Below are 26,660 nucleotides of genomic sequence, written 5' to 3' on the forward strand. Positions count from 1 at the left end.
ATTCAAGTTTTCCCCCCTTAGTTGAACCAGGAGTTAAGAAATTTCAGTGTTGGCTAATTGGATCAATCAGGTATTTAGGGGCAATATCCACTTGAAAGAATCAGCTGTGCAGCTGGTAAACCAGAAACCATAAGGGGAAGAAACGCAAGAAGCAGCAGTTTAAGTTGAAGAAACGTGTGTGGGTTTTAGAAGTACTTCTCCGAACTTCAGAGTTCAACATACAATTTATGAAATAATTCACCTCCTTTTGGCGTGTTCTGCTAGAGACTTCTAAGCTGTCAATTAGTGTTCTTAAAAGCAGTCTTTTTATTTTAGCTTAATGACCCTGAACTCAACCAAAGTCATCCAGTCTCTAGCAGATGAAAATGCAGTGAAAAAGTAAACCAACTGGGTCAGGGGAAAAGTGTTTCAGAGACCTGAACAGGTTTTCTTCTACAGATTTTTTTTTTTTCCAAAATGACTGAAGAGAAAATATTTAGATGCAATGTAACAGACTCAGTCCTTCAGGTCCAGAAGAAAACTTTTAAATTTGGGAAGGACTAAGAGGTCATCCCACTGAACCTCTATACTTTTATAGACTAGGGGATACAGGCCCAAAGGGTGAAGTGGTATCTCTAAGGACCTTTGGCTTTGAGGATGGCAGCAGGAAGAAACTCTGGTACGTGGGAGGGCATCTGGGAGAGCCCTTAGCCTGCAATCTGAATTTTCCAAGATAATCCCAAATTCAATGATGTGGTAAACGTCCAAATGTTCCCCAAATTCCAATATCTGAGCTACATGTCTCAATACTTTTTGAATTTGAATGCTGCACACGATTTCACTGTCAAATGATGCATTACAAAGAAAGAGTGCATGATGGGAGAGAGCCTGCCATCCTGACTCAGAATTGCCATGGCAGGTGGAAGGGCACACGGTAGGACAAGGAGTTTATAGTTGCTTTTCCTGAGAAGGTAAAATATGTACTCCAAAGTTCATTTTCCCTACAAATATCTGTAGTCTTTTCACATCCTGCTACAGAAAAACTGAGGGGATAACCCCAACCCCAACTGTAAGGCTTAAAGTGAATAAGAGCTATACTTAAGACTACAGAGTCTTAAATATGAATTTTATGCATTCTCTCTGTACCGCCCCGAAAAGGAATTTCTTAAATTGACTGACCTGTGAATTATGTCTCAAAAAAGTGAGTATATTTCCAGATACCTCTTTTCCCATTCCAAAGCTTAGAACTTTCATAAAATTATTAACATACAGAATACAGAACTTAGTACTGTATTAAATATTTAACACTTCCACGAGCACTAACAAAAAGTTCTAATATAATATTTAGTATTGTACTAAGTATTTCATAATCTCACAAAAGTTCTAATTTATAAGCTATTCCCTGGCTTTATTAATTACCAAAAAACGTTTTTGAAATAACACAGAATGAATACATTCCATGACACACAAAACAACAGGACTAGAATGACCTATCATAATCTCAAGGAGGGGGAATATGAATCCAAAACTATCTTCTAAACACAAGTTAAATTTTAAAAAAATATTTCAAAATGAATCAACCTACGACAGTCTTAAAAATATCATTGCAACGTTTTTGTTCTACATAGGGAGACAAGTTAAATACTCACTAATCCCCTAGGAAACAAGAGAAAAATCACACCTTCACCAACACCTACAATAGGCAAAGATTTATTTTAGGCATTGTCAAGGATACAAAGAAATAAAGGGCACAGTTGCTATACAGGGCAATCTCTACTCTGTATTAATTTATCAGACTTATACAAGTAAAACCTTATCAGATATGCAGTATGATCATTCCTAAGCAACTACTAGGGTAAAACAATCATATACTATTGCTTCTTTAGTATTCCATTTGTGTCCAGCTTGTGACCTAAATGGTTATAACAACAGAAAAAAAATACTCTTTTCCACGATGGACAAAAGAGCCCAATACTAGAGGATAAAATCATGAAATATATACTTGTAAACTTAGAATGGGTGCAACTGATTCTTCTTTTTAATTTGCTTTTAGGGAAGTGTCTCTGATTTCAAGTGGAATTATCTGTTCGGAGAAACAAAATCACACAGAGGACAGAAAAACTAAGGGGAGGGTCATCATTCAGAAGACAAACATACTATAGAATACCAATCAAGAAGGTGTAATCCTGATGTTGAAATTAGAAAACCCTGCATATACATGTACTTTGTAAATGGGCAGTGTATGTGTAGTACAACACATGTCCTCGATTACAGCAGCTGGAGTCTGGGCAGTCTTTGACATAGGCTGGAAAGATATCATGAAGATATCATGGAGGAGATAAGTGGTAAAGAAGGAACCAACTGAGGGAACTTGGGTATACTGAGGAATGGAGGAACAGTTGTCTAAAACAGAGAAGCAGGAAAGAGAGAGGTGAGTGAAGAGGGAGATAATCCAGTTTAGATTACTGAAGTCTATGATAAAGTTCCAATGTTCTAATGATAAATATGCCTTAGTATTACCCAAAGTAGATCTGAGCCCTTTAAGTAGATGTGTGTGTGTGTGTGTGTGTGTGTACATATAATAGATACGCATGCACACACACATACATAGATAAATGGGGTCTAGTTTTTTACATGGTTACTCTAAGCACTGAGCTTTTGATACCCTCTTCTCTTGGGCCCCATAAAATTTCCTTCATTTAGCTATCTCAGTGTTGATATCAGAAAACGTTGTATATACAGGTACTTTGTAACTGGGCAACCATATGTGTGGTATTATTTGTGTATTATTTATCAAGTATCTGCTCTTAGTCAAGTACTGAGCCACTAGGATTATAATGATGAACCTCATTTGCATGTAACACAGCAGGCCTGAGGTAGAGGAGTCCTGCATACAGATGGAAAGGTAACCCAGGCATGGCCACACTGGGACATACAGGCAAAGGTAAGAAGAAGTATTGAGAGATACATAATCAAGAAACAAGACAAATACCATATGATTTCACTCAAATGTGGAAATTTAAGAAACAAAACAGATGAACATAGGGGAAGGGAAGGAAAAATAAAATAAGATAAAAACAGAGAGGGAGGCAAACCATAGGAGACTCTTAACTATAGGAAAGAAACTGAGAGTTGCTGGAGGGGAGGTGGGTGGGGGGATGGGGTAACTGGGTGACGGGCATTAAGGAAGGCACTTGTTGTCATGAGCACTGGGGTGTTATATGCAACTGATGAATCACTAAATTCTACCCATGAATCTAATAATACAGTATATGTTAACTAAATTGAATTTAAAGAAAAGAATTAAAAAATAAAAATAAAAAAGTTAAAAAAAGAAACAAAAAAGACAATAGATAATTCTTCTGACATATATCAGGATTACTTCTCTAATTCTGATATTTCATGTGGAGCCTTCCAATCCTTTCTAGATGCTTATGTTTATCAAAAGCAGGACATGAACTGCTTCGTCCTGGCTCTAACTCTGGTCAAGGTCAAAGCTGTTAGTTAAATGGCTGGAGGTGATTATCAAAGAGCTTAGCATTTGCACAGCCTCTTGTGTTTGGATTTCACACTGAATTACTCATGTGGGCAGAGAAGATTCACCAATGTGTTATCAGGATATCTGATATTTAGTGATTTTGAGTTTGCACTTGCAGAATTCTGCCACGTGAAGGGCGGTGGTGGAGAGGTTCTTAGAAAAGAACACAGGAAGCAAGATAAAATTACTTGACTCCCTACTGTATTCTTTTCACTCTCCCAGTTGGTAAGGATTCCTGAACACACACACACACACGTTGCTTATAAAAGTGAGCACCAAAACAATGGCACATTAAAAAAAATAGAATTTTCATCTCTCAATACTTATAAAAAGTTTTCTTTTAATATGCCCCTTAATTTATTGAGAACCTACCATGCACAAGGCACTGTGCTAGATGCTATATAGTCACTGGTGAACAAAACAAGGATGGTATCTGCTTTCATAGAGTTTAGTATCAAATGATAGAGGCAGATGTTAAAAAGAGAAATAAGCGAATACAAATAAATTCACAACTACCATGGTAGAAAATAACAGGGGCTGGCTAATTTAGATTCGAAGGTCAGAGACAACATCTTTGAGGAAGCAATAGTTAGATCATGACCTGAAGGACATCTGGAAATTGCTAGGCAAAAAGTGAATGAAACAGCACTTCAGCTGATGAATTAGCATTTTTTAAATCTTGGATTTTTTAGGCTTGAAACTGTCTGTGAGTCTTAAATAGCAAATAGGGAAAATAAATCAAAATTATCAGGAGCAAACAACTAGAATTATCTTTAAAGGAAAGCTATATTTATAGAAGTTAGGTTAGAATATTATTGCCTTTGACCAAAGGTCATTGCCAATATATCGAAAAGCTGTAAAAATAAAGTTTAAACAGTTGAGCTAAAGTTGGCATGCTGTGATACAGACAACCAAGCAAGAAGTTTGAAGGAATATTTTTGCCTCAAATGTTTCTCCTGTGAAATAGGGATAACATGAGGTCATAAGAAGCATTTATCTATCATCTATCTATCTATCTATCTATCTATCTATCTATCTATCTATCTATCTATATGTAAATACAAGAAAAATTCAAAAGTCAAATATCTTCAAGGGAACAGAATGAGCATTCCAATGCAAATACGGGAGGAATATATTCTATTCTTATTCTTGATGTTTTCAGTTCTGAAGGCATAACTCATGCCACATGATTTCTTAGGGTAGGGACAAAGAGACTGGTGGAAGTATCATCTCTGAATAGCCTATTTTGGCTACTGAAGATTGTACCTGCTGAATATTTAAAGGACTTTTCATTTCAAGCATTCTGTTTTACATTATAGTTGGGTCGAAAATGCATAAGAAAAATACTATGTTGCAAAATGTATATAGTAAACTGGAAGTGGTACATTCTCATTTAAAAAGTATATTTTATTCATTTTATTAATCATTTCCTCTTTGCTTTATCAGTTTATATCATAATCAGAAATTTCCTACCAGAGGAAGAAATGATACTGTTTGTATAGTTTCTGTCCTAACATTAGGTTCCTGTGTTGACTCTGGATGAGTCCCTGCATCTCTGTGACACTCCATTTTCCTCATCTATCAAAATCAGTTATAGGGTTGAATTAGTTGTCGATCTTTTCCAGCTCCAATATTTTCTTATTCTATGATATGAATTCCCTATTTTGGTAGAAACTTCTTTTCTTTTCTTCCTTCATGTATTTCTGAGTAGGTGCCTATACTCTGCTAGATGTTTGGAATTCAGCAGTGAATAATAGTGCCTTCAAGTAAGACTAGTTTAGCAGAGGGGTGGGAAGAGGACCGACCAGGAAGCAGGCAATCAGGATATTGGTGTGTTATGTACCTGGGTGTTATAGGTAGCTTCTAGGAAGAGTTCCTGATCCAGTCAAGGAAGAAGGCAGAAAGAGTCTTTCTGAAGAGATTGCTTTGGCAATTATAGCTTCACAGCAAGTACACAGTTCACTTCCTTGAGCTATTTTCTTAGTTCCACAGAAATGAGGTAAATTTAATGTGGGTTGAGAAGTGCTAGGAAGTTTAGCTTGGGAAGCAGTGGGAACTCTGGAGACAAGTACACTAGTGGTCAGCATCTTATTTCAGGCCTTGACAATGCTCAGTAGCACATTCATATTCAAAGCTTAGCTTCTCATCTCCTGAACACCCATGAGGGCACATGCACAATGCCTTTTGACATGTTCCAGTCATAGTTAACAGTGAAATAGGTCTGATTCCCAGCACCAAATATTTGAAGGTGGAATCTGCTAGATAGAAATAGATGTCTGTCACATGTAGTTATGTTCCAAGAACCTCTTGTGTGTGTGTGTGTGTGTGTGTGTGTGTGTATGAGATAAAGAGAGAAAGAGAAAGGCAACACAATCTGAGATAGCGACTCTGTGTAAGTCTGTACCATTGATGTATCTGTGGAATGTCTTTGATGCTTTTGCAAGAGCAGTATCTGTTAAGTCCATATTTGCACTTTTCTGAAGGTGCCTGAAGTCCAGCCAGGAGAGTAGAGTTACCACACCACTCACACATGCTAGTCAAGGGATGAAGACAATGACCATTTTGAATGGAAATTGCTATTTCAAGGGGAAACATTAAATGACTTTTACCTGTTTGGGTAACTAAGGTCAATACAAATCTGCTGTATTTTCCCCATAGCACTTACCACCATCTAATATACTATTCATTTTACATATTTAGTTTATTTGAGGTCTCCTCCACTTGAATACAAGCTCACCAAGGGTAAAGATTTTTATTTGTTTTGTTTACTGTTATATGCCCTAAGGCTAAAATAGAACATAATACGTGGTAGGCAATCAATACATATTTAGTGACTGACTGACTGACTGAATATTGCTAAACCAGCAGAGACTCAGGATCTGAGTCCATCTCTAGGTGGATTCTGGTAGGATGGAAAATTTGTCCTGTGAATGGCTGCACAATTGTGGCAGAGGAGGCAACTAGGACACTCTATTTGTTTTCTCTCTAATTCAATATATGCACTCTTTTTGAAGGACAAGAACATTGCAGTTGTTATTATTATTTTGAGCAGCTACCAAGGGAGGTCAACTCCTAAGTTCTGGAAAAGGGCCCATAGTGTTCTTGACAGAGGACTTTCAAATGGCCGATCGATAGAGGAGAAAGGCACTCAAGAGCTAAGGGGTATGTCAGAGAAGGCTCCCAGAAGGAGAGAATGCCTAAGCTTACATTCAGTTTGGGGAGGCATTAGTTAGGAAAGGGGATGGGGCATGGTGAAGTGCACTCACAGAAAAAGAGGAGGGGAGAAAAAGAATCCTGTGAGTTTGGGAAATTCTAAGTCATGCCATGTGGCTGGAGTCCAGATGCAAGAAGGGAATAGTAAAGGATAAGCTGGAGGCTTAAGAGAGAGGTAGAACATAAAAGACCTTGGGTGTTGAGCCAAGGAGGTTGGATTTTCCCTAAAAGTCAATGAGGACTAATAAACATCCCAGTCCTGACTTATCTTAAGGAAGATCGCAGTGGCCCTGGTGTGAGTAATGCACTAGAAGGGGACTTAAGACTGGGACATAATGACTAGTTAGGAGGCTGCAATAATCCTGGTGAGAAGTGACGGCACCCTGCAGGAGGCAGTGTGTCTGGAGAAAAACAAGTGGGTTTGAGAGGGATTAGAGAAGTGGAATTGACTCAGTGATTGATTAGGTAAGAATAGTAAGGGCTGCTTTCTGATTAAACTGATGGGGATGCCAAGGTGAGAATATCACAGAAGGAAGCATGCTCTGGAAATACACAGTGGCATCATTTTTCTCTCTCCCTGGCCTTTTCGCATAAACTTTATATAGTGGGTAAGTGACTTAACTCTCTAGCCTCAGTTTCTCCATCTGTATAGGGTTTGAATCACATCTAACATATAAGTTTATAGTAAGAAACAGTAAGGACTTGGACAGATGTAATCAAAATAGTTGGGACTGAATTCTGGTCCCACTGTTTAATAGAAATGTGATTTTAAGTTACTTAAACACTATCATATTCAGTTTTCCTATCTTCCCAATGAGGGTAAGAAAAGCTAATTGGTTGTTTGTTGTAGAGCTTAAATAAAATAATGGAGGCCTCAGCAGTACATCTCAAGTACTTAGGAACTATTGTTACTATATCATGACATCTGTGTTTAAAGGAAATGGCATATTATAAACTCTTCTGTTCATTTAGTGGACCATTTTCTAAAGAAGTGAAGGAAGTGGTTTACAGTCTTAGGAAGCACAACTAGCAATATATTCACAGTGAGCTTATGAGGCAAAATAATGAACCAGAGACAACTGGCTAGAACTGATATTTTCAGCCAACATATACTAGGAAGTACTGGGTCAGGAACTTCACAGTTGGATAAAAGTTAATTTTGTTTATAGTGAAGGCAAAGTCTCTGGACGGCTCTATGTGGCAAGGAAAGGGGGTACCAGCACTCATTCAAACTTAGTGTGCTTCCACTCAGGCCCAATAAAACAGTAGACTCCAAATTTCTGGGAGCTAAAAGTTCTAATGCATCTACTACACTTACCCAAAGCAGGAGGTGGAACTGTTTCGCTGAATTTTTCTTTTGGAATTTCTACTAAGGATTCTGGTCTATTCAAGGGAAGCTCATGCCAATGGCAGAACTAAAGGAAGGAGAAATAAAAACACTACAAAATATTCCATGGGCTTCTTCTAACCAGACTGTGGTCCCAGGGCATGCAAGGCGGGGACTGTGATGAGAATCACAGATTTTCCAGTACCGAGTATGTTTTTGGCTGCAATCATGTAGGCTGTGGCAACTTACCAGACAGCAGGAAATTCTGTGGTGGTTTGGGGCCTGGCAATTCATTGGTGGTTTATAAATGCTCAGAAGGCTCAACTTTCTCCTGAGGTTTCAAAACTATGCAGCTTTGACATGCTTCATATGAAACTGCCTAACTATGGTTATTTAATCTCCTTCTGTAGACTTTTTAAGAACTCACAACCATTCTAACCATTAAAAAAAATAGCCCCACGTATTCACAGTGAACCTGAGTTTTCTGTGAATGAGGTTTCAGCAATGTTGGGGGGCATAACTTTGGAGGTGACATGACCAAATTGTGTGTGTGTGTGTGTGTGTGTGTGTGTGTGTTTAAAATACTGTCTCTGCATCTTGTAGTCATTATTACGATAGACATTTTACAGCTCAAGCAAGTTTGGGCAGCACCAGTTTGTTCTCAAGGTTATCAACAGATGTTTTATTATTTTGATCATACACGACAAGTCAGTTTAAAGACCTGCTGTATGTGGGACACTCAACATAAAATAATCTGAAAGAATGAAAGAATGTTTCCACCATATGTTTTAGTCTGCGTGTAGCTATAAATTGTGCATTATGGATGTGAACTGGGTTAATATTCAATTTCCTTTCTCAGGATTCCAAGAATGATACACAGCCTTCTAAGACTAATTCATTAATTCAATAACCCTGAGATTTAAAAGGTAACTGATTTCACAGTCAGTGCTGCCTTCATTTAATGTCATTACTCTTCCTTCCCCACTGAGCACAAATGTAGACTCTATGTTCAAGTTAAGAAACATCCCTTTGGGAACCAGAGGCTAGAATCCTTACATCAGCTGTTCAAATGCCAAGCTTTCCAAAAGGAAAATCCCCATGCTATGTGAAATAACACACTCAGCCTCGACAATGAGTGGAAAGAGAGATACTGAAACTATAGAGCAAGGGGTTCTTTGTGAAATTTTAGATGTGAACCAGTCTCACTTCAGATTTCTCTCCATCCCCTTCTAGCTGTGTGATGTTGGGCACATCAATTTATCACTCAGTGCCTCAGTTGTAAGACAGTATGATACTTACTTCAGAGAGTTGTAGCAAGGAGGACTACATAAGGTAATGCAGTTAATGAATTTCATCACAAAGTTCAGATGTCCTTAATATTTTCCCATATATTTGAAAAAAAAATCCCCTTCTTATTCAGAACAGACAGGTCTAAGTGATGCATAGGTTGCCCAGGGAGAGCAGAATACTGCATTTCAACTACATTCTCAAGTGCTGGCAAAGGATTTGGTCAGTTCACCTAAGAACATCCTTGTAGGCATTGCTGAACATGAAAGAACACTCAGAAAAGCATGTGTCATAGTTTCTCTCAAAACAGCCCAGGCTAAAGATAGCCTGTCCCTACAGTAACATGCTGGAAAAGAAGGTAGTTAAATAACACTGACATGAGTTTAATTTTGAAGCAAAAATAAATGGCCCTCACAAAATATTTTGTCACCTGCATATTTTATCATTAAATGCAGACACAGAGAAACATACCATAGACTGAGAAACATTCAGTTCAATAACTGGTCAGTGTAAAAGCCCAGGTTTTCATTTTACCACAGCAAAGTGAGTATGAGAGCCTTTTCTTTTTCTTTTGCTTTTCAGGTTTATGTCATGGAATAGTCACACTGAACAAGAAGATGACAAGCCTGATTGACACTATGATCATAGATCTCCCCAAAGTAATGACTTATTCAGTATGTCTGTCTTTCCTACTAATACTAATAGTAATTAATACTAATACTAATAATACTAATACTAAGCTCTCTGAAGGCAGAGTCTATCTTGTTCACTACCTATTGACAATATCTAATACAGCGGTCACAGAAGAGGTGACCAATTAATGACTGTGGAGTGAACAGAGCATGGATTCTGGTGCCTCAGTGGGCAGTCGATGCATAGCTATAGAATGAGACAACATTTTAGCAGGAAAAGTAATCATCTTTAGGAGCACTGCCAAAAGAAGGGAACCATGTGAGGAATAATTAAAGGAATAGGGGAGTAGGGGTAATTCTGCAGGAGAAAAGTCTCAAGGGAGAGAGTGAACTTTGATTTCTTTTTGAAATCATTTGAGGCCCATCACATGAAGAACAAGTAGGCCAGTAATAATAATGACTAACTCCTGTATAGCATTAGGGACAGGCACTGTTTCAAGTACTTTAATATGAACGCATGTAGTCTGCATAACAACCTTAGGAGGCAGGAATTATTTTCAACCCTAGTTTACCGATGAGCATAGGGAGGCACGGATGGATTAAGGGACTTGCTCAAACTCCCTAAGTTGTTGTTAAAGCTACAATTTGATCTCAGGCTAAATGGCCATAAAATCCACACTTGAAATACGTTGCTCTACTGGTAGAAATAGTTTGGTAGGAATTACTGGAAGATAATTTAAATTTATGTAAGAAATGTCTTTCCTAGAGTAATGTTCAAAATTTAGAAGTCTGCAGGGTTCCTTCCTACTGGTGGTACAAGATAAAAACTTGGTATGTGGAAATGCTTCTCAAGAGCCTAAAGGTGTATGATAGTTGCTTTAAAAAAAGCAAGTTTAAATAATTTGGGGTGATTTAAAATCTAATTTGGTATGAGAGAAAGTTTTCTTTTGATTTCAGCTTTGTTTGAGAAATCAATGATCACATTTTAATATTTTGAGTCCGTTTTACCTGAAGAAAAACGTGATTATTTGGATTTGATATTAAAACAAAACCAAAAATAAAAAAAGCAAGAGATAGAGGAAAAGGAGTGAGGCTGGAAGTTAGAGATGTGAATTTCAGACTGGCCTTTGCTCTGTACTGAGTGACCTTGAGGAATCCATGAAAAACACTTTCTGAGCCTTTGTTTCCTCATTTGCAAAATGAGGAGTGTCATGTTTTCTTTTCCATTTCACAGAGTAGTTTGAAGGATGAAATCTCTGGAAAATTGTTTGAAAATAATGAAGTGATATTAAAATATGATATAATATATTCATGATATCATAATATATGCATTGAACACATTAAAATATATACACTATATCAAGTGATGACGCAGTAACACTACCTAGATAGTGGAACTAACAAGCTCACCGATTTTCACTTCAGAAAACACGGGTATGTCTTCCTGAGGAACATTTCAAAAACACAATTGGAGCACTGCTTGAACCGGAGTTCCTTTTTTTGAATTAGAACAATGCTAAATATGCAAGATGCGATGTCATTTTTGTCGTTGTTTTTCCCCAGAATTGGGTTACATTACTGAGCTTTGAGCAGTTTAAGCAGATGCCGGTGGTGGATGGAGAGATGAGCCTGGCTTATTTCTCAAATATTAAGATATGATCCCAAAGAAAAATAAATGCATCTCTATTCACTGACATTGTCTTTTGTTTTGTTTTTGTCTTTCTCTTAAAGCTGCTTTCAGCCTTTCAGAGCTAATCTAAGATATTGTGCCTCTGGCTGAATGTTTCCTTTTGATAAATGTATAAGCCTTAAAGGCAGTCTGAATATATTACTGCTGGTCAAAGAGTAAATATTTTACTCTGAAAAGTCTTCCATATTTTTCATGCTATGCAGTGGTACCACACAGTCATTGAAGAAATATCAACAGCTCTGCCATATGCTAGTTTTGTGACCATGGACAAATGTCTTAACTTCCTTGAACTACCGTCTGCTTATTGTAAAATGGAAGCTCTACAACTTATGTGATGACCTAATTGTAAAGATATGATATAACCACCATAGATTAGCATATAAGAGATTAGCATATAAGGTTCAAATTTTAATAGGTGATAGAGATTGATATATTTATTGTTGCAGCAGCTACTACTACCAGCACTAGAAAGAGCACTGAGCATTGGCCCCAGCTTACAAAGAAGATACTATCTATCTGCAGACACACATAAACACATAAATACATGAAAGAAATATATGCATATGTATATTATAAAGTGTATAATGTATAATATAAGATGTACGTAAAATTTATACACATGTGTTTGTGTGTATATATGTATATACATATACACAATCAGGAGTAAAAAAGTATCCTTATCCTGTACTTTTTTTTATTTTGAAGGTTTATTTAATTTTTTATTAACATATAATGTATTGTTTGTGTCAGGGGTACAGGTTTGTGATTCATCAGTCTTACACAATTCACAGCACTCACCATAGCACATACCCTCCCCAGTGTCCATCACCCAGCCACCCCATCCCTCCCACCCCCCTCCACTCCAGCAACCCTCAGTTTGTTTCCTGAGATTAAGATTCTCTTATGGTTTGTCTCCCTCTCTGGTTTCATCTTGTTTCATTTTGCCCTCCCCTTCCCCTATGATCCTCTGCCTTGTTTCTCAAATTCCACATTATCAGTGAGATCATATGATAATTGTTTTTCTCTGATTGGCTTATTTCGCTTAGCACATATTATGCTGTCCTATACCTTTTGTCAGAAGACTAAATAATTCTTCCAATGATTCAACTAGTGAGCTACTAAATTCTTCTGGGGATTAAAAACAGCCAGATGTAAAATTCCAAATAAAAAGGATTAAACTGAGAAACATTTTAGCCTTTGAGGACCTTGTTATATAGAAGGTAGATACAGTATGAACATAGATGACAATGAGAAAGTCCTGAGGTGATAAAGAGGATGAATTAGTTAACTATAACTGAGAGAATTTGACAAAGCTGTTCAGATAAGGTAATTCACGAGCTGGGTTTTCAGGAAGAGCTTCTTAGGCAAAAATGGTAAGGGAGTGAAGAGCAATTTTAGGATCAGTAAAGACTGATTGGTGATCCTGAATTAAATCCAAGATGACATTCTTCTTAGTGACTAAATATGTCTTGCTTAATTTATGCAGAGTCTATATAGACTGAACATTGTAAACTTTAAAACTAGATAATACGTGGGCACCTGGGTGGCTCAGTCCATTAACTGTCTGCCTTCGGCTCAGGTCATGATCTCAGGGTCCTGGGATTGAGTCCTGCATCAGGTTCCTTGCTTGGGGGTGGGGTGGGGTGGGGGGAAGTCTGCTTCTCTCTCTGCCTCTTCCCCTCCCCCCTGCTCATGCGCTCGTTCTCTCCCTCTCTCTCTCTTTCTAGCTCTTTCTAAAATAAATAAATAAAATCTTTAAAAAAACAAAAAATAAATAAAACTAGATAATATGCCATAGAGGTTCCGATGCCTATGAATATTTTCATAACACATGCATTCCATTTCTCAAAAGGATAGATCATTTGAAAGTTTAAAAATGCTCAAGCTCATTAAGCTAAGTGGATAAAATATATATTTTTTAAACCCAATTCTAACTATTTCTTAAATTCTTGAAATAACTTTCAGTTTTTCTACTATGCATCTCTATTTTGAGATATTACTAGTGTTTTTGTTTCTTCTCCTGTATTTTTCCTTTTCCTTTCTCCCCATAAAAGCAGGTTTTCATTGTAGGGGAAGGTAAAGAGAGAGAAGGTTGATCAGAAGGTGTGCTCCAAAAGTGGTTTGAGTCATGGTCTCAAGATGCTGCCAAGACTGATCTTTACCCCATTTATCTACTTTGCCATCTAAAATGCTCCTTCATTCTAAAGCTGGAATCTTCTTATAGCCATAAGTGGCTCCATACTACTATCTGAGCTATAGAGTTCCTCACTTCCATGCCCATGGAAGAGGGTGGTTTCTGTCTCAGAATTCTAAGTAAAAGTCATGAAATTCTGGTTGTACTGGTTTGGGTTGCATATCCACCACCTGATGGAGGCCAGGCCAGTAGGATGTGCTAACTGGCCTAAATCAGTTAGAAACTACCTTTGGATTTAAGAGTCACCTTAGCTTCCATCAGATCACGTGGGCTATTGTGGCCAAGGCAGATATCTGAACTAAAATCTGGGTACAGTTAGCAAAGTGAAAAAGGTAAAAAGAACGAAATGGATAAATAACCAACAAATGTCCAACCAACATTGGAAAGGTACAGTAGAAACTGGACCAACTGGAAGGGACATCTCAGAGAGGGGCCGTGGATGTTGCAGCAGTTACTTGTGAGGAAAAATGACTAACGAATGTACAGTTGTCTGTCACTGTGTAAGGACATAGAACTGTGGGATCATTCCGGAGATGGCTGAAGTGGCTCCAAGAGAAGCACTAAGGACTGAGGTTACATTTGTTTGCTAGCCTGACAGTTGGGCTACTGAGATTGCATTTGCTCCTGCCCTCGCTACATCAGTTAGAATTTGTTCAGTTACAAGTAGCAAAATACCCCGTTTTTACCATTTCCAAGATCTAGTATTTAGTGACCCATGTGTGATTCCTGGTGGCTTGCATTGGTGCTCCTTGGGTCTTTGCTTTCCAGGACACTCATCATAATCCTGAACAGTGAGAGTTCTCCTTGCCAAACTTTCTTAACCATCCGTATCTTGTTGGTACAAGCCACAGAAACAGATCTGCTCTGCTTAGAAAATTCAACTCGGGAATGATAGAGTTTTATCATTTCTGTGTAAGTCTTCCCAGTGTGGATTTTGTTTCAAAGATGTTAGGTTTAGAAATTCCACTACACTAGCATTAAATGTGTGTGTAATAATCAGGGGCCATGTCAAAGAAAGATAGCCTAACAAGTGGTTCACAGAAGAAAATACATTGGCCACTTTAGATGATGTGAGGGCACTGAGGCCAGACTAATGAACTAGAAGGGAGCACTTGTTAATACTCTGTTAACAGAGGGTTTGTGAGGTGAAAGAAGGGAGATAACTCAGCTGGGAGCTTACAAAGAAAAATGGAGATGGTTGGAGTCAGCAGCTGAATTTCAGCTAGATGTACTTTGTGCCGATTAGTCTAAATCAGCCATTTGAGGTATGTTTACCAGGAGCTCCTCAATCCTGAGACTTTGGTGCTTACATTTAAAGAAAAGTTAGATTAATGACCCCTCAAATGTCTGTAAACTATATTTCTAGCAGTCATTTTTTTTCTGACAGCTGAGTCTAGTAGTTCATGCTGCAGACCGCTTTCCCTATGTACAAAGCTTGCTGGTTCCCAAATCAGAAAAGTTTCTAGACAGTAGAGACCTAAATTCATTGACCTATCACCAGCCATTCTCTTTACCTGCCACTTTTTTTTTTTTATTGCTCTTTTATTTCTGGGATTTGGAACACAGTGATGGGTTACTTTAAAGGAAATGGTATGTGTAAGCTTTGGGGTATTAAGGTTTACTGCAACCTGCCAACACTCTTCTACTGGAGAGCTTTGCTTTATGACCTTACCTTAGTGGTGAGAGACAGGACTAGAATTTAGAAAAGGTAAAGAATCTAAGCAAGGCAACATTTATTTTGAGAACAGGCTAGGGCAGCACGGACCTAGCCATAACCTAGGACCTACTCGGAACTTCAGCACAGTGAGAGAAACACTGCAACACCAAGATACATTTGCTTAAGTGCAAATATAGGCAAGTTGTGGGTGCCTGATTTAAATTAGTTTGGCTAAGAGGAATTTATGGGAAGACTCAGGTAGCCATTGCGTAGGGAGTGGCGTCTGGTTGCCTTTAGGACAGACCTAACAGGGGAACTGGATGCTTCCAATTCTCTCTCTCTCTCTCCCCTCTTCTCTCTTTTCCCCTCTCCCTCTTCCTCTCTCTTTCTCTCACCCCCCCTCCCTCCCTTCCTCCTTTTCTCATTTTCTGTCTCTGGCTTTCTCAGCAGGCAGCCTCCTTTTCTCAGATGAGCTGACCCCACACAGCAGGAGACCCACAGGGCTCCTCTGCCTCCTATCTCCCAACTTTGCTACATGATTGTATGCTGCACTGCTCTATCCCCCACACTCTAGTGGGAAAAATCCTGAGGAGCACGTTTATTGGTTCAGTTTGGCTCAGGTGTCAACCCCTAAACTGTGCATTAAATCACTAAGAATGTTTTCAAAATAAGGATTTCCCATGCTCCACCCTCCTGAGGTTCTTCCCCATTTGGTCTAGGGCCAGGCTCGGGCATCAGTATTATTATTTTTTTCTTATTTTATTTTATTTAAAATTTTTTTTTTATTTTATGATGTTATGTTAATCACCATACATTACATCATTAGTTTTTGATGTAGTATTTTTATTTTGTTATGTTAATCACCATACATTACATCATTAGTTTTTATGTAGTGTTCCATGATTGTTTGTGTATAACACCCAGTGTTCCACGCAGAACGTGCCCTCTTTAATACCCATCACCAGGCTAACCCATCCCCCCACCCCCTCCCCTCTAGAACCCTCAGTTTGTTTCTCAGAGTCCACCGTCTCTCATGGTTCGTCTCCCTCTCCGATTTCCCCCCTTCATTTTTCCCTTCCTACTATCTTCTTTTTTTTTTCTAACATATACTGTATTATTTGTTTCAGAGGTGCAGGTCTGTGATTTTTTACTGTCTCACTGGGTAATTCCAATTAGCAGCTCTAGACCAATCCCCTGGGTGATGGCGCCATGACCAGCAGTTGTCCCCAGAACACCATGGTTAGAATGGGGAGAGGAGCCGTTCCCCCAAAGGGGGATGTTCCTTCTGCCAGTTCCCTCTGACACAATAGCTGCTCACTGTATCATATGTAGAGACTGGAAGTGGGGAGTTGTTAGAATATAAGACTTTATGGACCTCTTGGAGCATGTGAAGCAAATATCATAGCCTGAAGCTATCAAAGACAAAAGAATACACTGCAACTACATGTCTAGCCTGGAACTAAATTCTTGTTAGCTAACAAAGGAGAGAGCTACAAATAGCACTGTGTTATTCTGCAGGAAGCTATGTCTGCAAACTCAAGAGCAGACTCTACTGATAATTGGATATATGAACATTTGGAGGATCACTTAAGAAGCTTATCATTCACCACAAATTTAGTCACACACACACACAGGGGAAAGAGGAAGCATGCAGTGGCCCCTTGACCCAGCCTCAGAATCATAGCCTTAAGCAGTGACATCTTAAAAAAAAATGAGACCTCCATAAGTGTGTATGTGTGTGTAATAATATTGAACATTTGTGATGTTCCATAAACTCTTTTATGCATTATACATATATTATTTCTACTTTTCACAACAATGCCATATGATAGATATTAGTATCTCATTCATTGCGGAGAAAACTAATGAGGCTCTAGCAGGTTAAGTTACTTGCTCAAGGTCACACAGAAAGTGGCTGATCCTGGATTTAAAATAAGGTCTGAGTTCAAAGACTATGCTTCTTTCCACTGCCTATATAAACCTACCCTTGTTCCACAAATCTTGTGATACTTTCCATCACGCTAACTAAAGTCGGATCTAAGTTCATACATATTAAGTAAATATTTTTATTTATATCTAAAATATACACTTATGTTTAAGTGGTTTCTATGCACATACAAATATACATGTTTGCTTAAAATATACACTGATAATTGAACATACATAAAATTTGGGATTAATTTAAGAAATGTACCAATTATTAAAAATTATTTAATTAGATTAGAATAAGACTGTACTATAGCTGACTATATAAAAACTGAAACTCCATCAGATATCACTGGGACTCTGGCTTTTTATTCCTGTTACAATTAAACTGAATATAGCTGAGGACACCCCCAGAAAAAAAACATCAGGAATTTGGAAATTCAAAGCTTCTACATTATTTGAAGTAATAGACCTTTAATTCCATTTAAATTTGAGATAAACACATTTGGCCTAAGTCATTCAGACATCCAATGATTTTCCAATTAATCTGATACCTGGATGAATCTGATGAGCTCATCAGACAACTTTAATGTGTCACCTCTTACCTGGCAGTTCACAAATACTGTTTTCAAAATCCCCATGTTATCCACCTTATACACAAGACTTGGTCCATCTATAGGAATTTGGAGGGTGCAATAAATCAGTCACTTACCTCTGCCCTACAAATTGCTTATATTTGGGAGGATAGCTCAGATCTTTGAAGTTTTTTTTGTTTTTTGTTTTTTTTTAACTGCAAAAGAATATCCCTGACTCATTAGACAGAACATTCAAGTAGTATCACATGATCATACATTCTGCAGCTGTCAGGAAAATACTCTAATTTTTTTTTTGGGGGGGGAGGCCGGGGACAGGGGTCAGAGGAGGTGACAGAGTCATATAGTCACTTCAATATCTCTGCTAAATTGCAGTCATGCATGATGGTTAGGGTTATAAAGCCATGATGAATCTATTATCCATGCTGGGTAAACTAGTTTCTCTTGATATAAGTCATACTGGGGGTACATAACCTATTAACTTCATGCATGAATAATGGATAAATAACTCAGAGGCATAGACTTTATACTCAGCTACCTTTGTTAATGTCATCAGAGCCCATGGTGACAGAAAGATTTGAAATACCATAGGTGGCCTTTGCTGAGAGACCCAGACTGTGCTAATGAAAGGAATTTGTTGAATTATAATCTAGGTAACTTTGATTTTTCTGCTCTTTCTGGCATTTTCCCATCTTACAAAACATTTGAATCTGTTCTTCTAACATTCTTAACATATTTGAATCATCTCCTTCTTTATCACCATTGGCAGAATTTAGCCACTAAATTATGTCTTAAATGGCATACCTGCATTATCTCCTGAATCCTATGAAACATATACCCAATATCACAGCCAAAGTAATCTTTTTAAAACACAAATATGATTATGTTACCTTTTTTTTTTAAGATTTATTTATTTGAGAGAGTGAGAGTGTGAGCTGGGGGGGTGGGTCAGGGGGGCAGAGGGAGGGAGAGAGAGAAGCAGACTCCCTGCTGAGTGTGTAACTCCCCACCCACTGCTCCATCTCACAACCCTGAGATCATGACCTGAGCCGAAATCAAGAGTCACAGCTTAACCGACTGAGCCACCCAGGCACCACAATTATGTTACTTTTCTGTTTAAAATAATTCAAAGGCTCTCCATTGCCTTTGGGTTAAAATTTAAACTCCTCTGTAGGTTACCTAAGGCATCTATGTTCTCAACCTTCTCCCAACACTCTAGCCTGGCCTCTCCCTCTGAGCCCTACCTTAGCTTGAGGTGCAGTCATTCTGGACTTGAAGTTCCTTAAGCATGTTACTTTTCCATGGATCCTTGAACATTTGTATCTGCTGCTCCCTGTCTGAGAGGCCTTCTTCCACTCCCTTTTCTATGGCTTGCTTCCTCTCATCTTTCCTAAGCCAGCTCAGGTATAAAGCCTCAGGAAAATACCCCATTCTGCACCAGGTATCCACAGCACTCTGTTATTCATGGTTTTTGCCTGACTTCTCTGTGTTCTCTACCAGGCTGTAAAATTCTATGGAACAAGGAATGTGCCTGACAAATGTACATTAGACACGTGTGGAATTCACTATGTGTGGCAAGTGGCCAATGCACTGAATGATGCTGCTGTACAGGAGGACTCATCAACTTGTCCTGAAATTGTTCAATGCCTTTTTCTTTCTTTTTCTGTCATGGTAATATAAAGGACACTATAATAAAATTCCTCCTGTCAAGGAATTCATAGGTCAGTGGAAAAGACATATTTTATTCATCAGTTAGTGTGAGAAGTTCTCTGCTTGGGTTAATTTATAAAAGGGACCTTGCCCAAGGGGGAAATTCAAGAAAAGATTCTTGGAGAAAATGACATTTGAACTTAATTTTGAGGACAATCTAACCAGTGGCAATGAGTTTAGGTTCTGGTTATCTGTTGGGCATGGGGCTGAATCCTAGCTCCATCCTTTACTAACATTATGACTTTTGACAAGTTATTTAATTTCTGAGCCTCAGTGTCCTAATATGTAAAATGGAGTTGGCAATATCCACTTCATAGGGGTGTTACTAAATGTGATTAGTTCATTACTAAATTAAATGTTATAGAGATTAAATGTAGAAAAAGTAGACGCTGTAAGAGCATATAACAAGAACCCTAACCTCTTCATTATTGGTGTCTGACACTGAACAAAGTTAGTGTTAGATCAGTTAGACCAGTTAGATCATTGAGACTGGGAGGCTATGTTTTTATTTTATTTATTTATTTTTTTAAAGATTTTATTTATTTATTCATAAGAGACAGAGAGAGAGAGAGGCAGAGGGAGAAGCAGGCTCCCTGCCGAGCAGGGATCCCAATGTGGGACTTGATCCCAGGACCCTGGGATCATGACCTGAGCCGAGGGCAGACGCTCAACCATCTGAGCCACCCAGGCACCGAGGCTATGTTTTTAATAAGCTTTCTTCATGATCCTAATAAATAACACTTGGAGAACTACAAAGCTAGCACAAAGGAAAAGTGAAGAATAACAACTATGCATGCTGCCCTAAACCTTTATATTAACTCATTTAATCATCACAAAGACCCTAGGAGATAATTATAGATACTTTGCCTCATTTTCAGCTGTGGAAATTGATGCACAGAAAGGTTAAGTATTCAGCTCAAACTAACTCAATCAGTAAGTGATAGAACCAAGATTCAAATGCAGGCCATGTGTCTCTACTTCACTGCACTTACAGTGGTAGAGCACTGGCATAATCCATTCATACACCAAATATTCACTGAGTATATACTATATTCCAGACAATGTTCTAGGCAAATTGGATACAGAAGTGACTATATATTTACATATACCATATATTTAGGGAGGGAGATAGATATTAACAAAGTGGGCAATAAATAAATTAATAATATAAATTTCAGATATTGTTAAGTGAAATTAAAAAAGTCATAAAGTTATGAAAGTGGAAAAAAGTGTAATGGGGATGCTGGTACTAATTTAAATGTGGTGCACAAGGGAGACTTTTCTGAGACATTTGAGCAGATATTTAAATGATGGAAAGAGCAAGCCAGGTAAAGATCCAAGGGGAGATTCTAGCAGGAAGATAGAATAACAAATATAAAGACTTTAAGGCAGGGAAAGCCTGGCTTTTTGGAGGAATGACAAGAAAGTATGTGTGAAATGTTATAGGAGTTGGTGGTGAGGGCATAATGTCAGAGAGAGAAGCAGGGGTCAGATTGTATAAGGTCTTGTAGGTGATGCTAATGAGTATAATTATCACCTCTTGGAGGGTTTTAAGAATAAAAGTGGTATAATCTGGTTTACATTTTGAAAAAGATTACTCTGGCTACTTTGAGGAGTGGGCAAAAGTGGGAACGACTACAGTGGTCCAGGCATGAGAATATTAATTTGGGCTAGAATTCAGCAGGGTCAGTGATAATATTTGATTGATTTTGAAATATATTTTCATGGGAGCACGGGTAGGACTTGCTCTGGAGGCCAAGGGAAAAAGAGAAATTAAGCAAGACTCCTAGAGAGGGTTTTCTGGGGGGGGGGCTTGAATAATAAGGAAAATGATAGAACCAATTAGCTAAGATGAGGAATATTAGGGTAGGAGCAGCTTTTGCCCCGAGGGTAAGGAGTGCAGGGAAATCTTGAATTCTGTTAGGAACATGCTCAGTTGATAAGACCTTGATATTCAGCAGAGATGCCAACTGGACAGTTAGCTGTACACATTTGGAATGCAGGAGAGATCATAACTCAGATTTGGGAATTGTCAGTTGATAGGGTATATAACACCACGGGTCTGCATGAGATCACTAAGGGAATGAGGAGAGGTTGAGAAGAGGTCTGTGCACTGGGTTTCTGGAGTGCTCCAACATTTAGAGAAGGAGCGAGCAAGGAGACAAAGACAGAGTGTCAATGAGGTGGTGAATAAACAGGAGAAATATTTTGTCTTGCAAGGCAAGGAATTATCATCTTGAAGGAAGGAGTCAGCAATAGTTGCATCAAATGCTGCTGAGAAGTCAGCACAGAGAAGTGATGCTTGAACTTAGCAAGATGGAGCCTGTCAAGACTTTGATGAAGACGGTTTTAGGACTACTGATGAAAAAAATGAACTAGGTTAAAATAAGAAAATGAAGTAATAAACTGAAGTTATTGAAAATAGACAACTTTCCTAGATTTTTGGTAAAGAAACTAGAACTATGAAACAATAACAGGAAGGGAACATTGGGCCAAGTGACATTTTGTTTTGTTTGCTTTTTCCTATATTACTCCATTGCTAGAGGACTTTTTTCTTTTTTTTTTTTCTTTAAAGATTTTATTTATTTATTTGAGAGAGAAAGAATGAGACAGAGAGAGCATGAGAAGGGGGAGAGTCAGAGGGAGAAGCAGACTCCCCACCGAGCAGGGAGTCCGATGAGGGACTCGATCCCAGGACTCCAGGATCATGACCTGAGCTGAAGGCAGTCGCTTAACCAACTGAGCCACACAGGCGCCCCTTTTTTTCTTTTTTAATGAGAGATATTACATCATGTCTGTATTAAATTTATCCAGGAAAAAAAAAGAGAGAGAGAGGAACTGATATTGCAGGAGAGAGAGGAGACAACTGCAGAAGCAGAGTCCTTAGAGGGACAAGAGGTTAGAGTGTGGGTCACAAGTGAAGGGCTGGCCTCGTAAAGGAGCAGGGAACATTCTTCCATGGAAAAAGGGAGAGCACACTGGCAGAGCTGGTGGTAGGAAGGTCAGGCGGTTTTCTTGTGACTGCTTGGGTTTTCTCAAGGACATAGGAAGAGAGGTCAACAGCGGAGACTGAGGATGAGGGAGGGGGTGTTTGAGATTTGAGGAGAGCAAATAAGTTGTGAATCTGTTGTCCCAGAGAATGAGAGAGTGATTTTTCTAAAGAAATGTCTAAGAATTGCTAGGATGTTTTGAAGGTTCACTCGAAATCAATAGCTATAAATTTAAAGTGAGATGAACGAGTGCTTCTCTAGCCCCATTCATTTGCCCAGGCACTGGCATGGAGGGCTGAGGCTTTGCTGGAGGAGCACGGAAAGGGAGAGAGGAGAAGAAGGAATGGTAAAAGCCTGTTTAGAGGGAGTCTCGGAGTATGGTGGGTGGGGGAGGCGTGGGCATAAGAAAGGTGAAAACTGGTAAGGGGAATGGTAAAATCGGTGACTCAAGGTCCCAATGGAGTTGGAAGACTTTTTGAGGGGGGCGGTACTAGAATAAATTATAAGAACAGAAAAGAGGTGGTGTTCAACGAGGACAACGCTTGATAGGGGTTTTGGGGGCGGGTGTAGTTCATGGCAGTGTCCAGGTTCCGAGTGTGACTGAGACTCCGAGGGCAGGAGTGAGATGACACGCCAGATCTGGAAGCAAGGGCGTGTCAGAAGGGAGCCGGCAACACACAGTTGTCTCACTCCCACGGGATGTTCTTCCTCACACCAAAGTGAGCTTAGATTTTCTGATCTATAGAACCATGACACAAAACGGTGTCATGTTTGAGATGTGGGGGTGTGGGGAGAGAGAAGGGGTGGCTCCAAGAGTGTGGGATCTGTGCGGTCTAACAGGGTCCTGCATTTAAGAAGGGTCACGTGGCACTTAATGCCTGGGTCTTGACATCTTTTTTGATTCTTAATTTTTAAACAAGGGCCTCACATTTTCATTTTACACTGTACTCTGCAAATTATATAGCCAGTCCTAGAGAGAAGATTAGTGATTTAGTAGGAGAAATGTGTTCTTTTTTCATTTGGGCTGATTTTCCATAAGCCTCATTTTTCTCCATTTAGCATGCCATTAAAATTTAACCAAAGTTCATAATGGAAGTTTTAAAGAACACATCTGTCAAACACTTAACTTTTAATGTAAATTTCCTTTTAAAACCACTCATGCTCAATAAAAATTAGGCTGAGAATGAAAAATTCCCTGACTCAGGAAAGTGAATAATCAGTAAACTTAAAAGAAATATAAATTTAAGTGCAGGTCTAGAGTCTGAATTCATACTTGAATGAAACAGCTTAGAAAAATACTTATAATTTTATTTCTTATTGTAAATGAATTATATGTTTAATATGGAATATTTAGCAAAAAAATGTATACAAAAAGAAGAAACTAAAAATTATCCAAAACCCTTAACAAGAGTTAACATTTTGATGTAGATCCTTTCAGGCTTTTGTATATACTTATGAATGCAAATTATGCATGTTGGTACTTATGGGATTGTAATTACATACCATTATAAAATTTATTTTTTGAATTTGACAAGATAACCTTGTTAGGCCTTCCATTCTTTTATTTAAATATTCTTAAAAATACCATTATAATATAATTTAATATAATTTTCTATTATTTGGACATAAAATAATGTATTACTAAACACTTGACTTTTCAATCTTCACTATTATAAACAATACCAATATGAACATTCTTTATATCTTTGTACATTTTTATAAGTATAAATTCTGAGTCAAGAAATTGTGCCCATTTTAAAGCTTTTGATCCATTTTTCCAAATTGCTTTTTTATGGGTGTAACAATTTCTAGGTCTACTCCATGGCAGTGAATACTAATCTTTCTTTTAAATTTTCCCAATTGGACAGACAAAACCCATTTAACTTCATTGTTTTCTTTGTTTATTAATAAGGTTGAACAAGTTTTCATGTGTCATTGGCCTTTACTTTTTGATGAATGTCCTGTTAATGCCTTTTGGTCGTATTTTTTCTAGGTGGTTTTTGGCCTTTCTCTTACTGTTTTGCAAAATGCCTTTATAAATTAGGGTTGTTACACAGAAATTTGCTAATTTGTCAAAGCCTTGCCAAGGCCCTAATAACATATTTGCAGAGATCTGCAGGATTGCTGTGTTTTTTCTCCATGAGGGTGGCTTTAAAATGCATCACTTTTTTTTTTAAACTAAAAAATACATGATAATGGTAGTTATGAGATAGCATTAATATTACATAAATGAAAGTATTTTGTACTGTATCTAAAAATGCATAGCAAAATGTTAATAATGAAAACAATAGGAAAAAGTGCTATACTAGCTCACTGAATATATCTGTCTTTCTCATTCATTTCTCCAAATCTTGGCAATGCAATTTACATATGGAATATTCCGTGATTTGGTCTGTTTGTCTCTGTGCCCTCCATTGTAAGCATTTCATTAATATTTTTATTTTGAGTCCTGTTGGAAACTTCCAAGGTATAACACACAATTGTATGATTTCTCAAAATAATCATTAGGATGCAGAATGTCAAATGAAAGACTGAGGTTTTGGATTGTTGGATTTTTCTTACCCTTTCCAATGTAATTTCTTCAAACTCATATTCAATTTCTGTTCCATTGACCTGTGAGTAGGAAAAAAAAGAAAGAATGATTAAATACACATTAAGGGGGAGATGGCTGTGTTTTTAACAACATTCGAGGTTAAGTTTCATTCTGGCTATGAATAAACCACACTTTGTTAAAAATGTTTGTGATTGTATGTTTTCATCCAAATAAAATACAATCTAAGTTATTCTAAAATATATGAGTGAAATTTTGCAAAAAATAATCAAAGCTTATTGCATTCCTTAGAATTTGTGATATTTGGGGCAGAGGGAACAATACAAAATATGCATTGTGAGGTTACAAAGAAGAAACCACCTAGGGGTAATGTTACAGTTACAAGGGAAATAATTTCCTAATATCTTTAAAACTTCCATGAACAAACACTAAAATATGACCTTAAAAAGTCAGTGGAAGAGGCAGCACAACTATATGTCATATTTTGCCAAAAAATAGCATTCAGAATAACCATGTCAGATAAGAAATGTCTTTTCTTTATTGGCTCAAGCTCAGGTAATTCATCCCCATTATCCTCATTATATTTATTAGGAAGCCCTGGACCATGTAACATAGCCATGCTCATGTACTTCAATAGCAGCAAGTAAAGAATAAAGTAGGACATGTTTGAAATTCCTAGTGAGAAAGCTTTAACCACCTAAACAACTCTTGCACTGATACGAATTTACAGAGAGAAATATTAAAGACAGCCAGGCAACAAATCACATATGCCTTCTATGTCAACAGATATGCATACAGAATAGATGAAGAGTGGCTTTAAAATAGCCTAACAAATATTCAATTCCCATTCTTATCAGAGTCCTTTTCAGCCAGGCAAAAATCTCTGAGCGAGAAAATACTTGAGTTGGCTGTGTCTTTTTTCTTACATGTGTCTGGCAACATCATTAGCATTTAGGGATCATCTAGAAAGACGAATTTCTAACCATCATCATCTTTGTAGGGTCTTAACCAGTTGACTTTTCCTTCCTTAGAAGAATTTAAACATAGTTCTTGCAGACTGAGAGCTCTATAAAGGCAAGGACTGGATACCCTATTGCTTAACTGAGTCTGGCAAGAAATAATTGATGAAGGAAAGAAAAGAAAAGAGGACAGAAAGAACGATGGACTGAACTCAGTATTCATTTATTTATCTTATTTGTAAACACAGGTACTTGTGAATTCTCTTCCATAAGGAATTTGGATGCAGTATCAACGGAAGGTGTAATTATAACTATAATCAGCAGCTATAAAGAATGACGATAGACTTTACTTATGTGTGTCCACCAGCCACTTAGAGCATGTTTTTGATTTTCTAATTACATGAGCTAATTGGT

The 26,660-nt window shown here is 37.9% G+C and overlaps 1 protein-coding gene across 26 annotated transcripts in view; it reads right to left on the reverse strand.

Annotated features, from left to right (window-relative positions):
* DLG2 (discs large MAGUK scaffold protein 2) overlaps window positions 1-26,660 on the reverse strand; it is a 2,206,895-nt gene that overhangs the window by 637,723 nt on the left and 1,542,512 nt on the right. For all 26 annotated transcript variants that reach the window (XM_078058613.1, XM_078058610.1, XM_078058611.1 and 23 more), the window contains one exon: window positions 25,299-25,349. In XM_078058613.1, coding sequence (XP_077914739.1) covers window positions 25,299-25,349 — 51 coding nt within the window. The remainder of the gene's footprint in view (window positions 1-25,298; window positions 25,350-26,660) is intronic.

This window comes from Halichoerus grypus, chromosome 11, assembly GCF_964656455.1.
Source record: "Halichoerus grypus chromosome 11, mHalGry1.hap1.1, whole genome shotgun sequence".
NCBI classification, from domain to species: Eukaryota; Metazoa; Chordata; class Mammalia; order Carnivora; family Phocidae; genus Halichoerus; species Halichoerus grypus.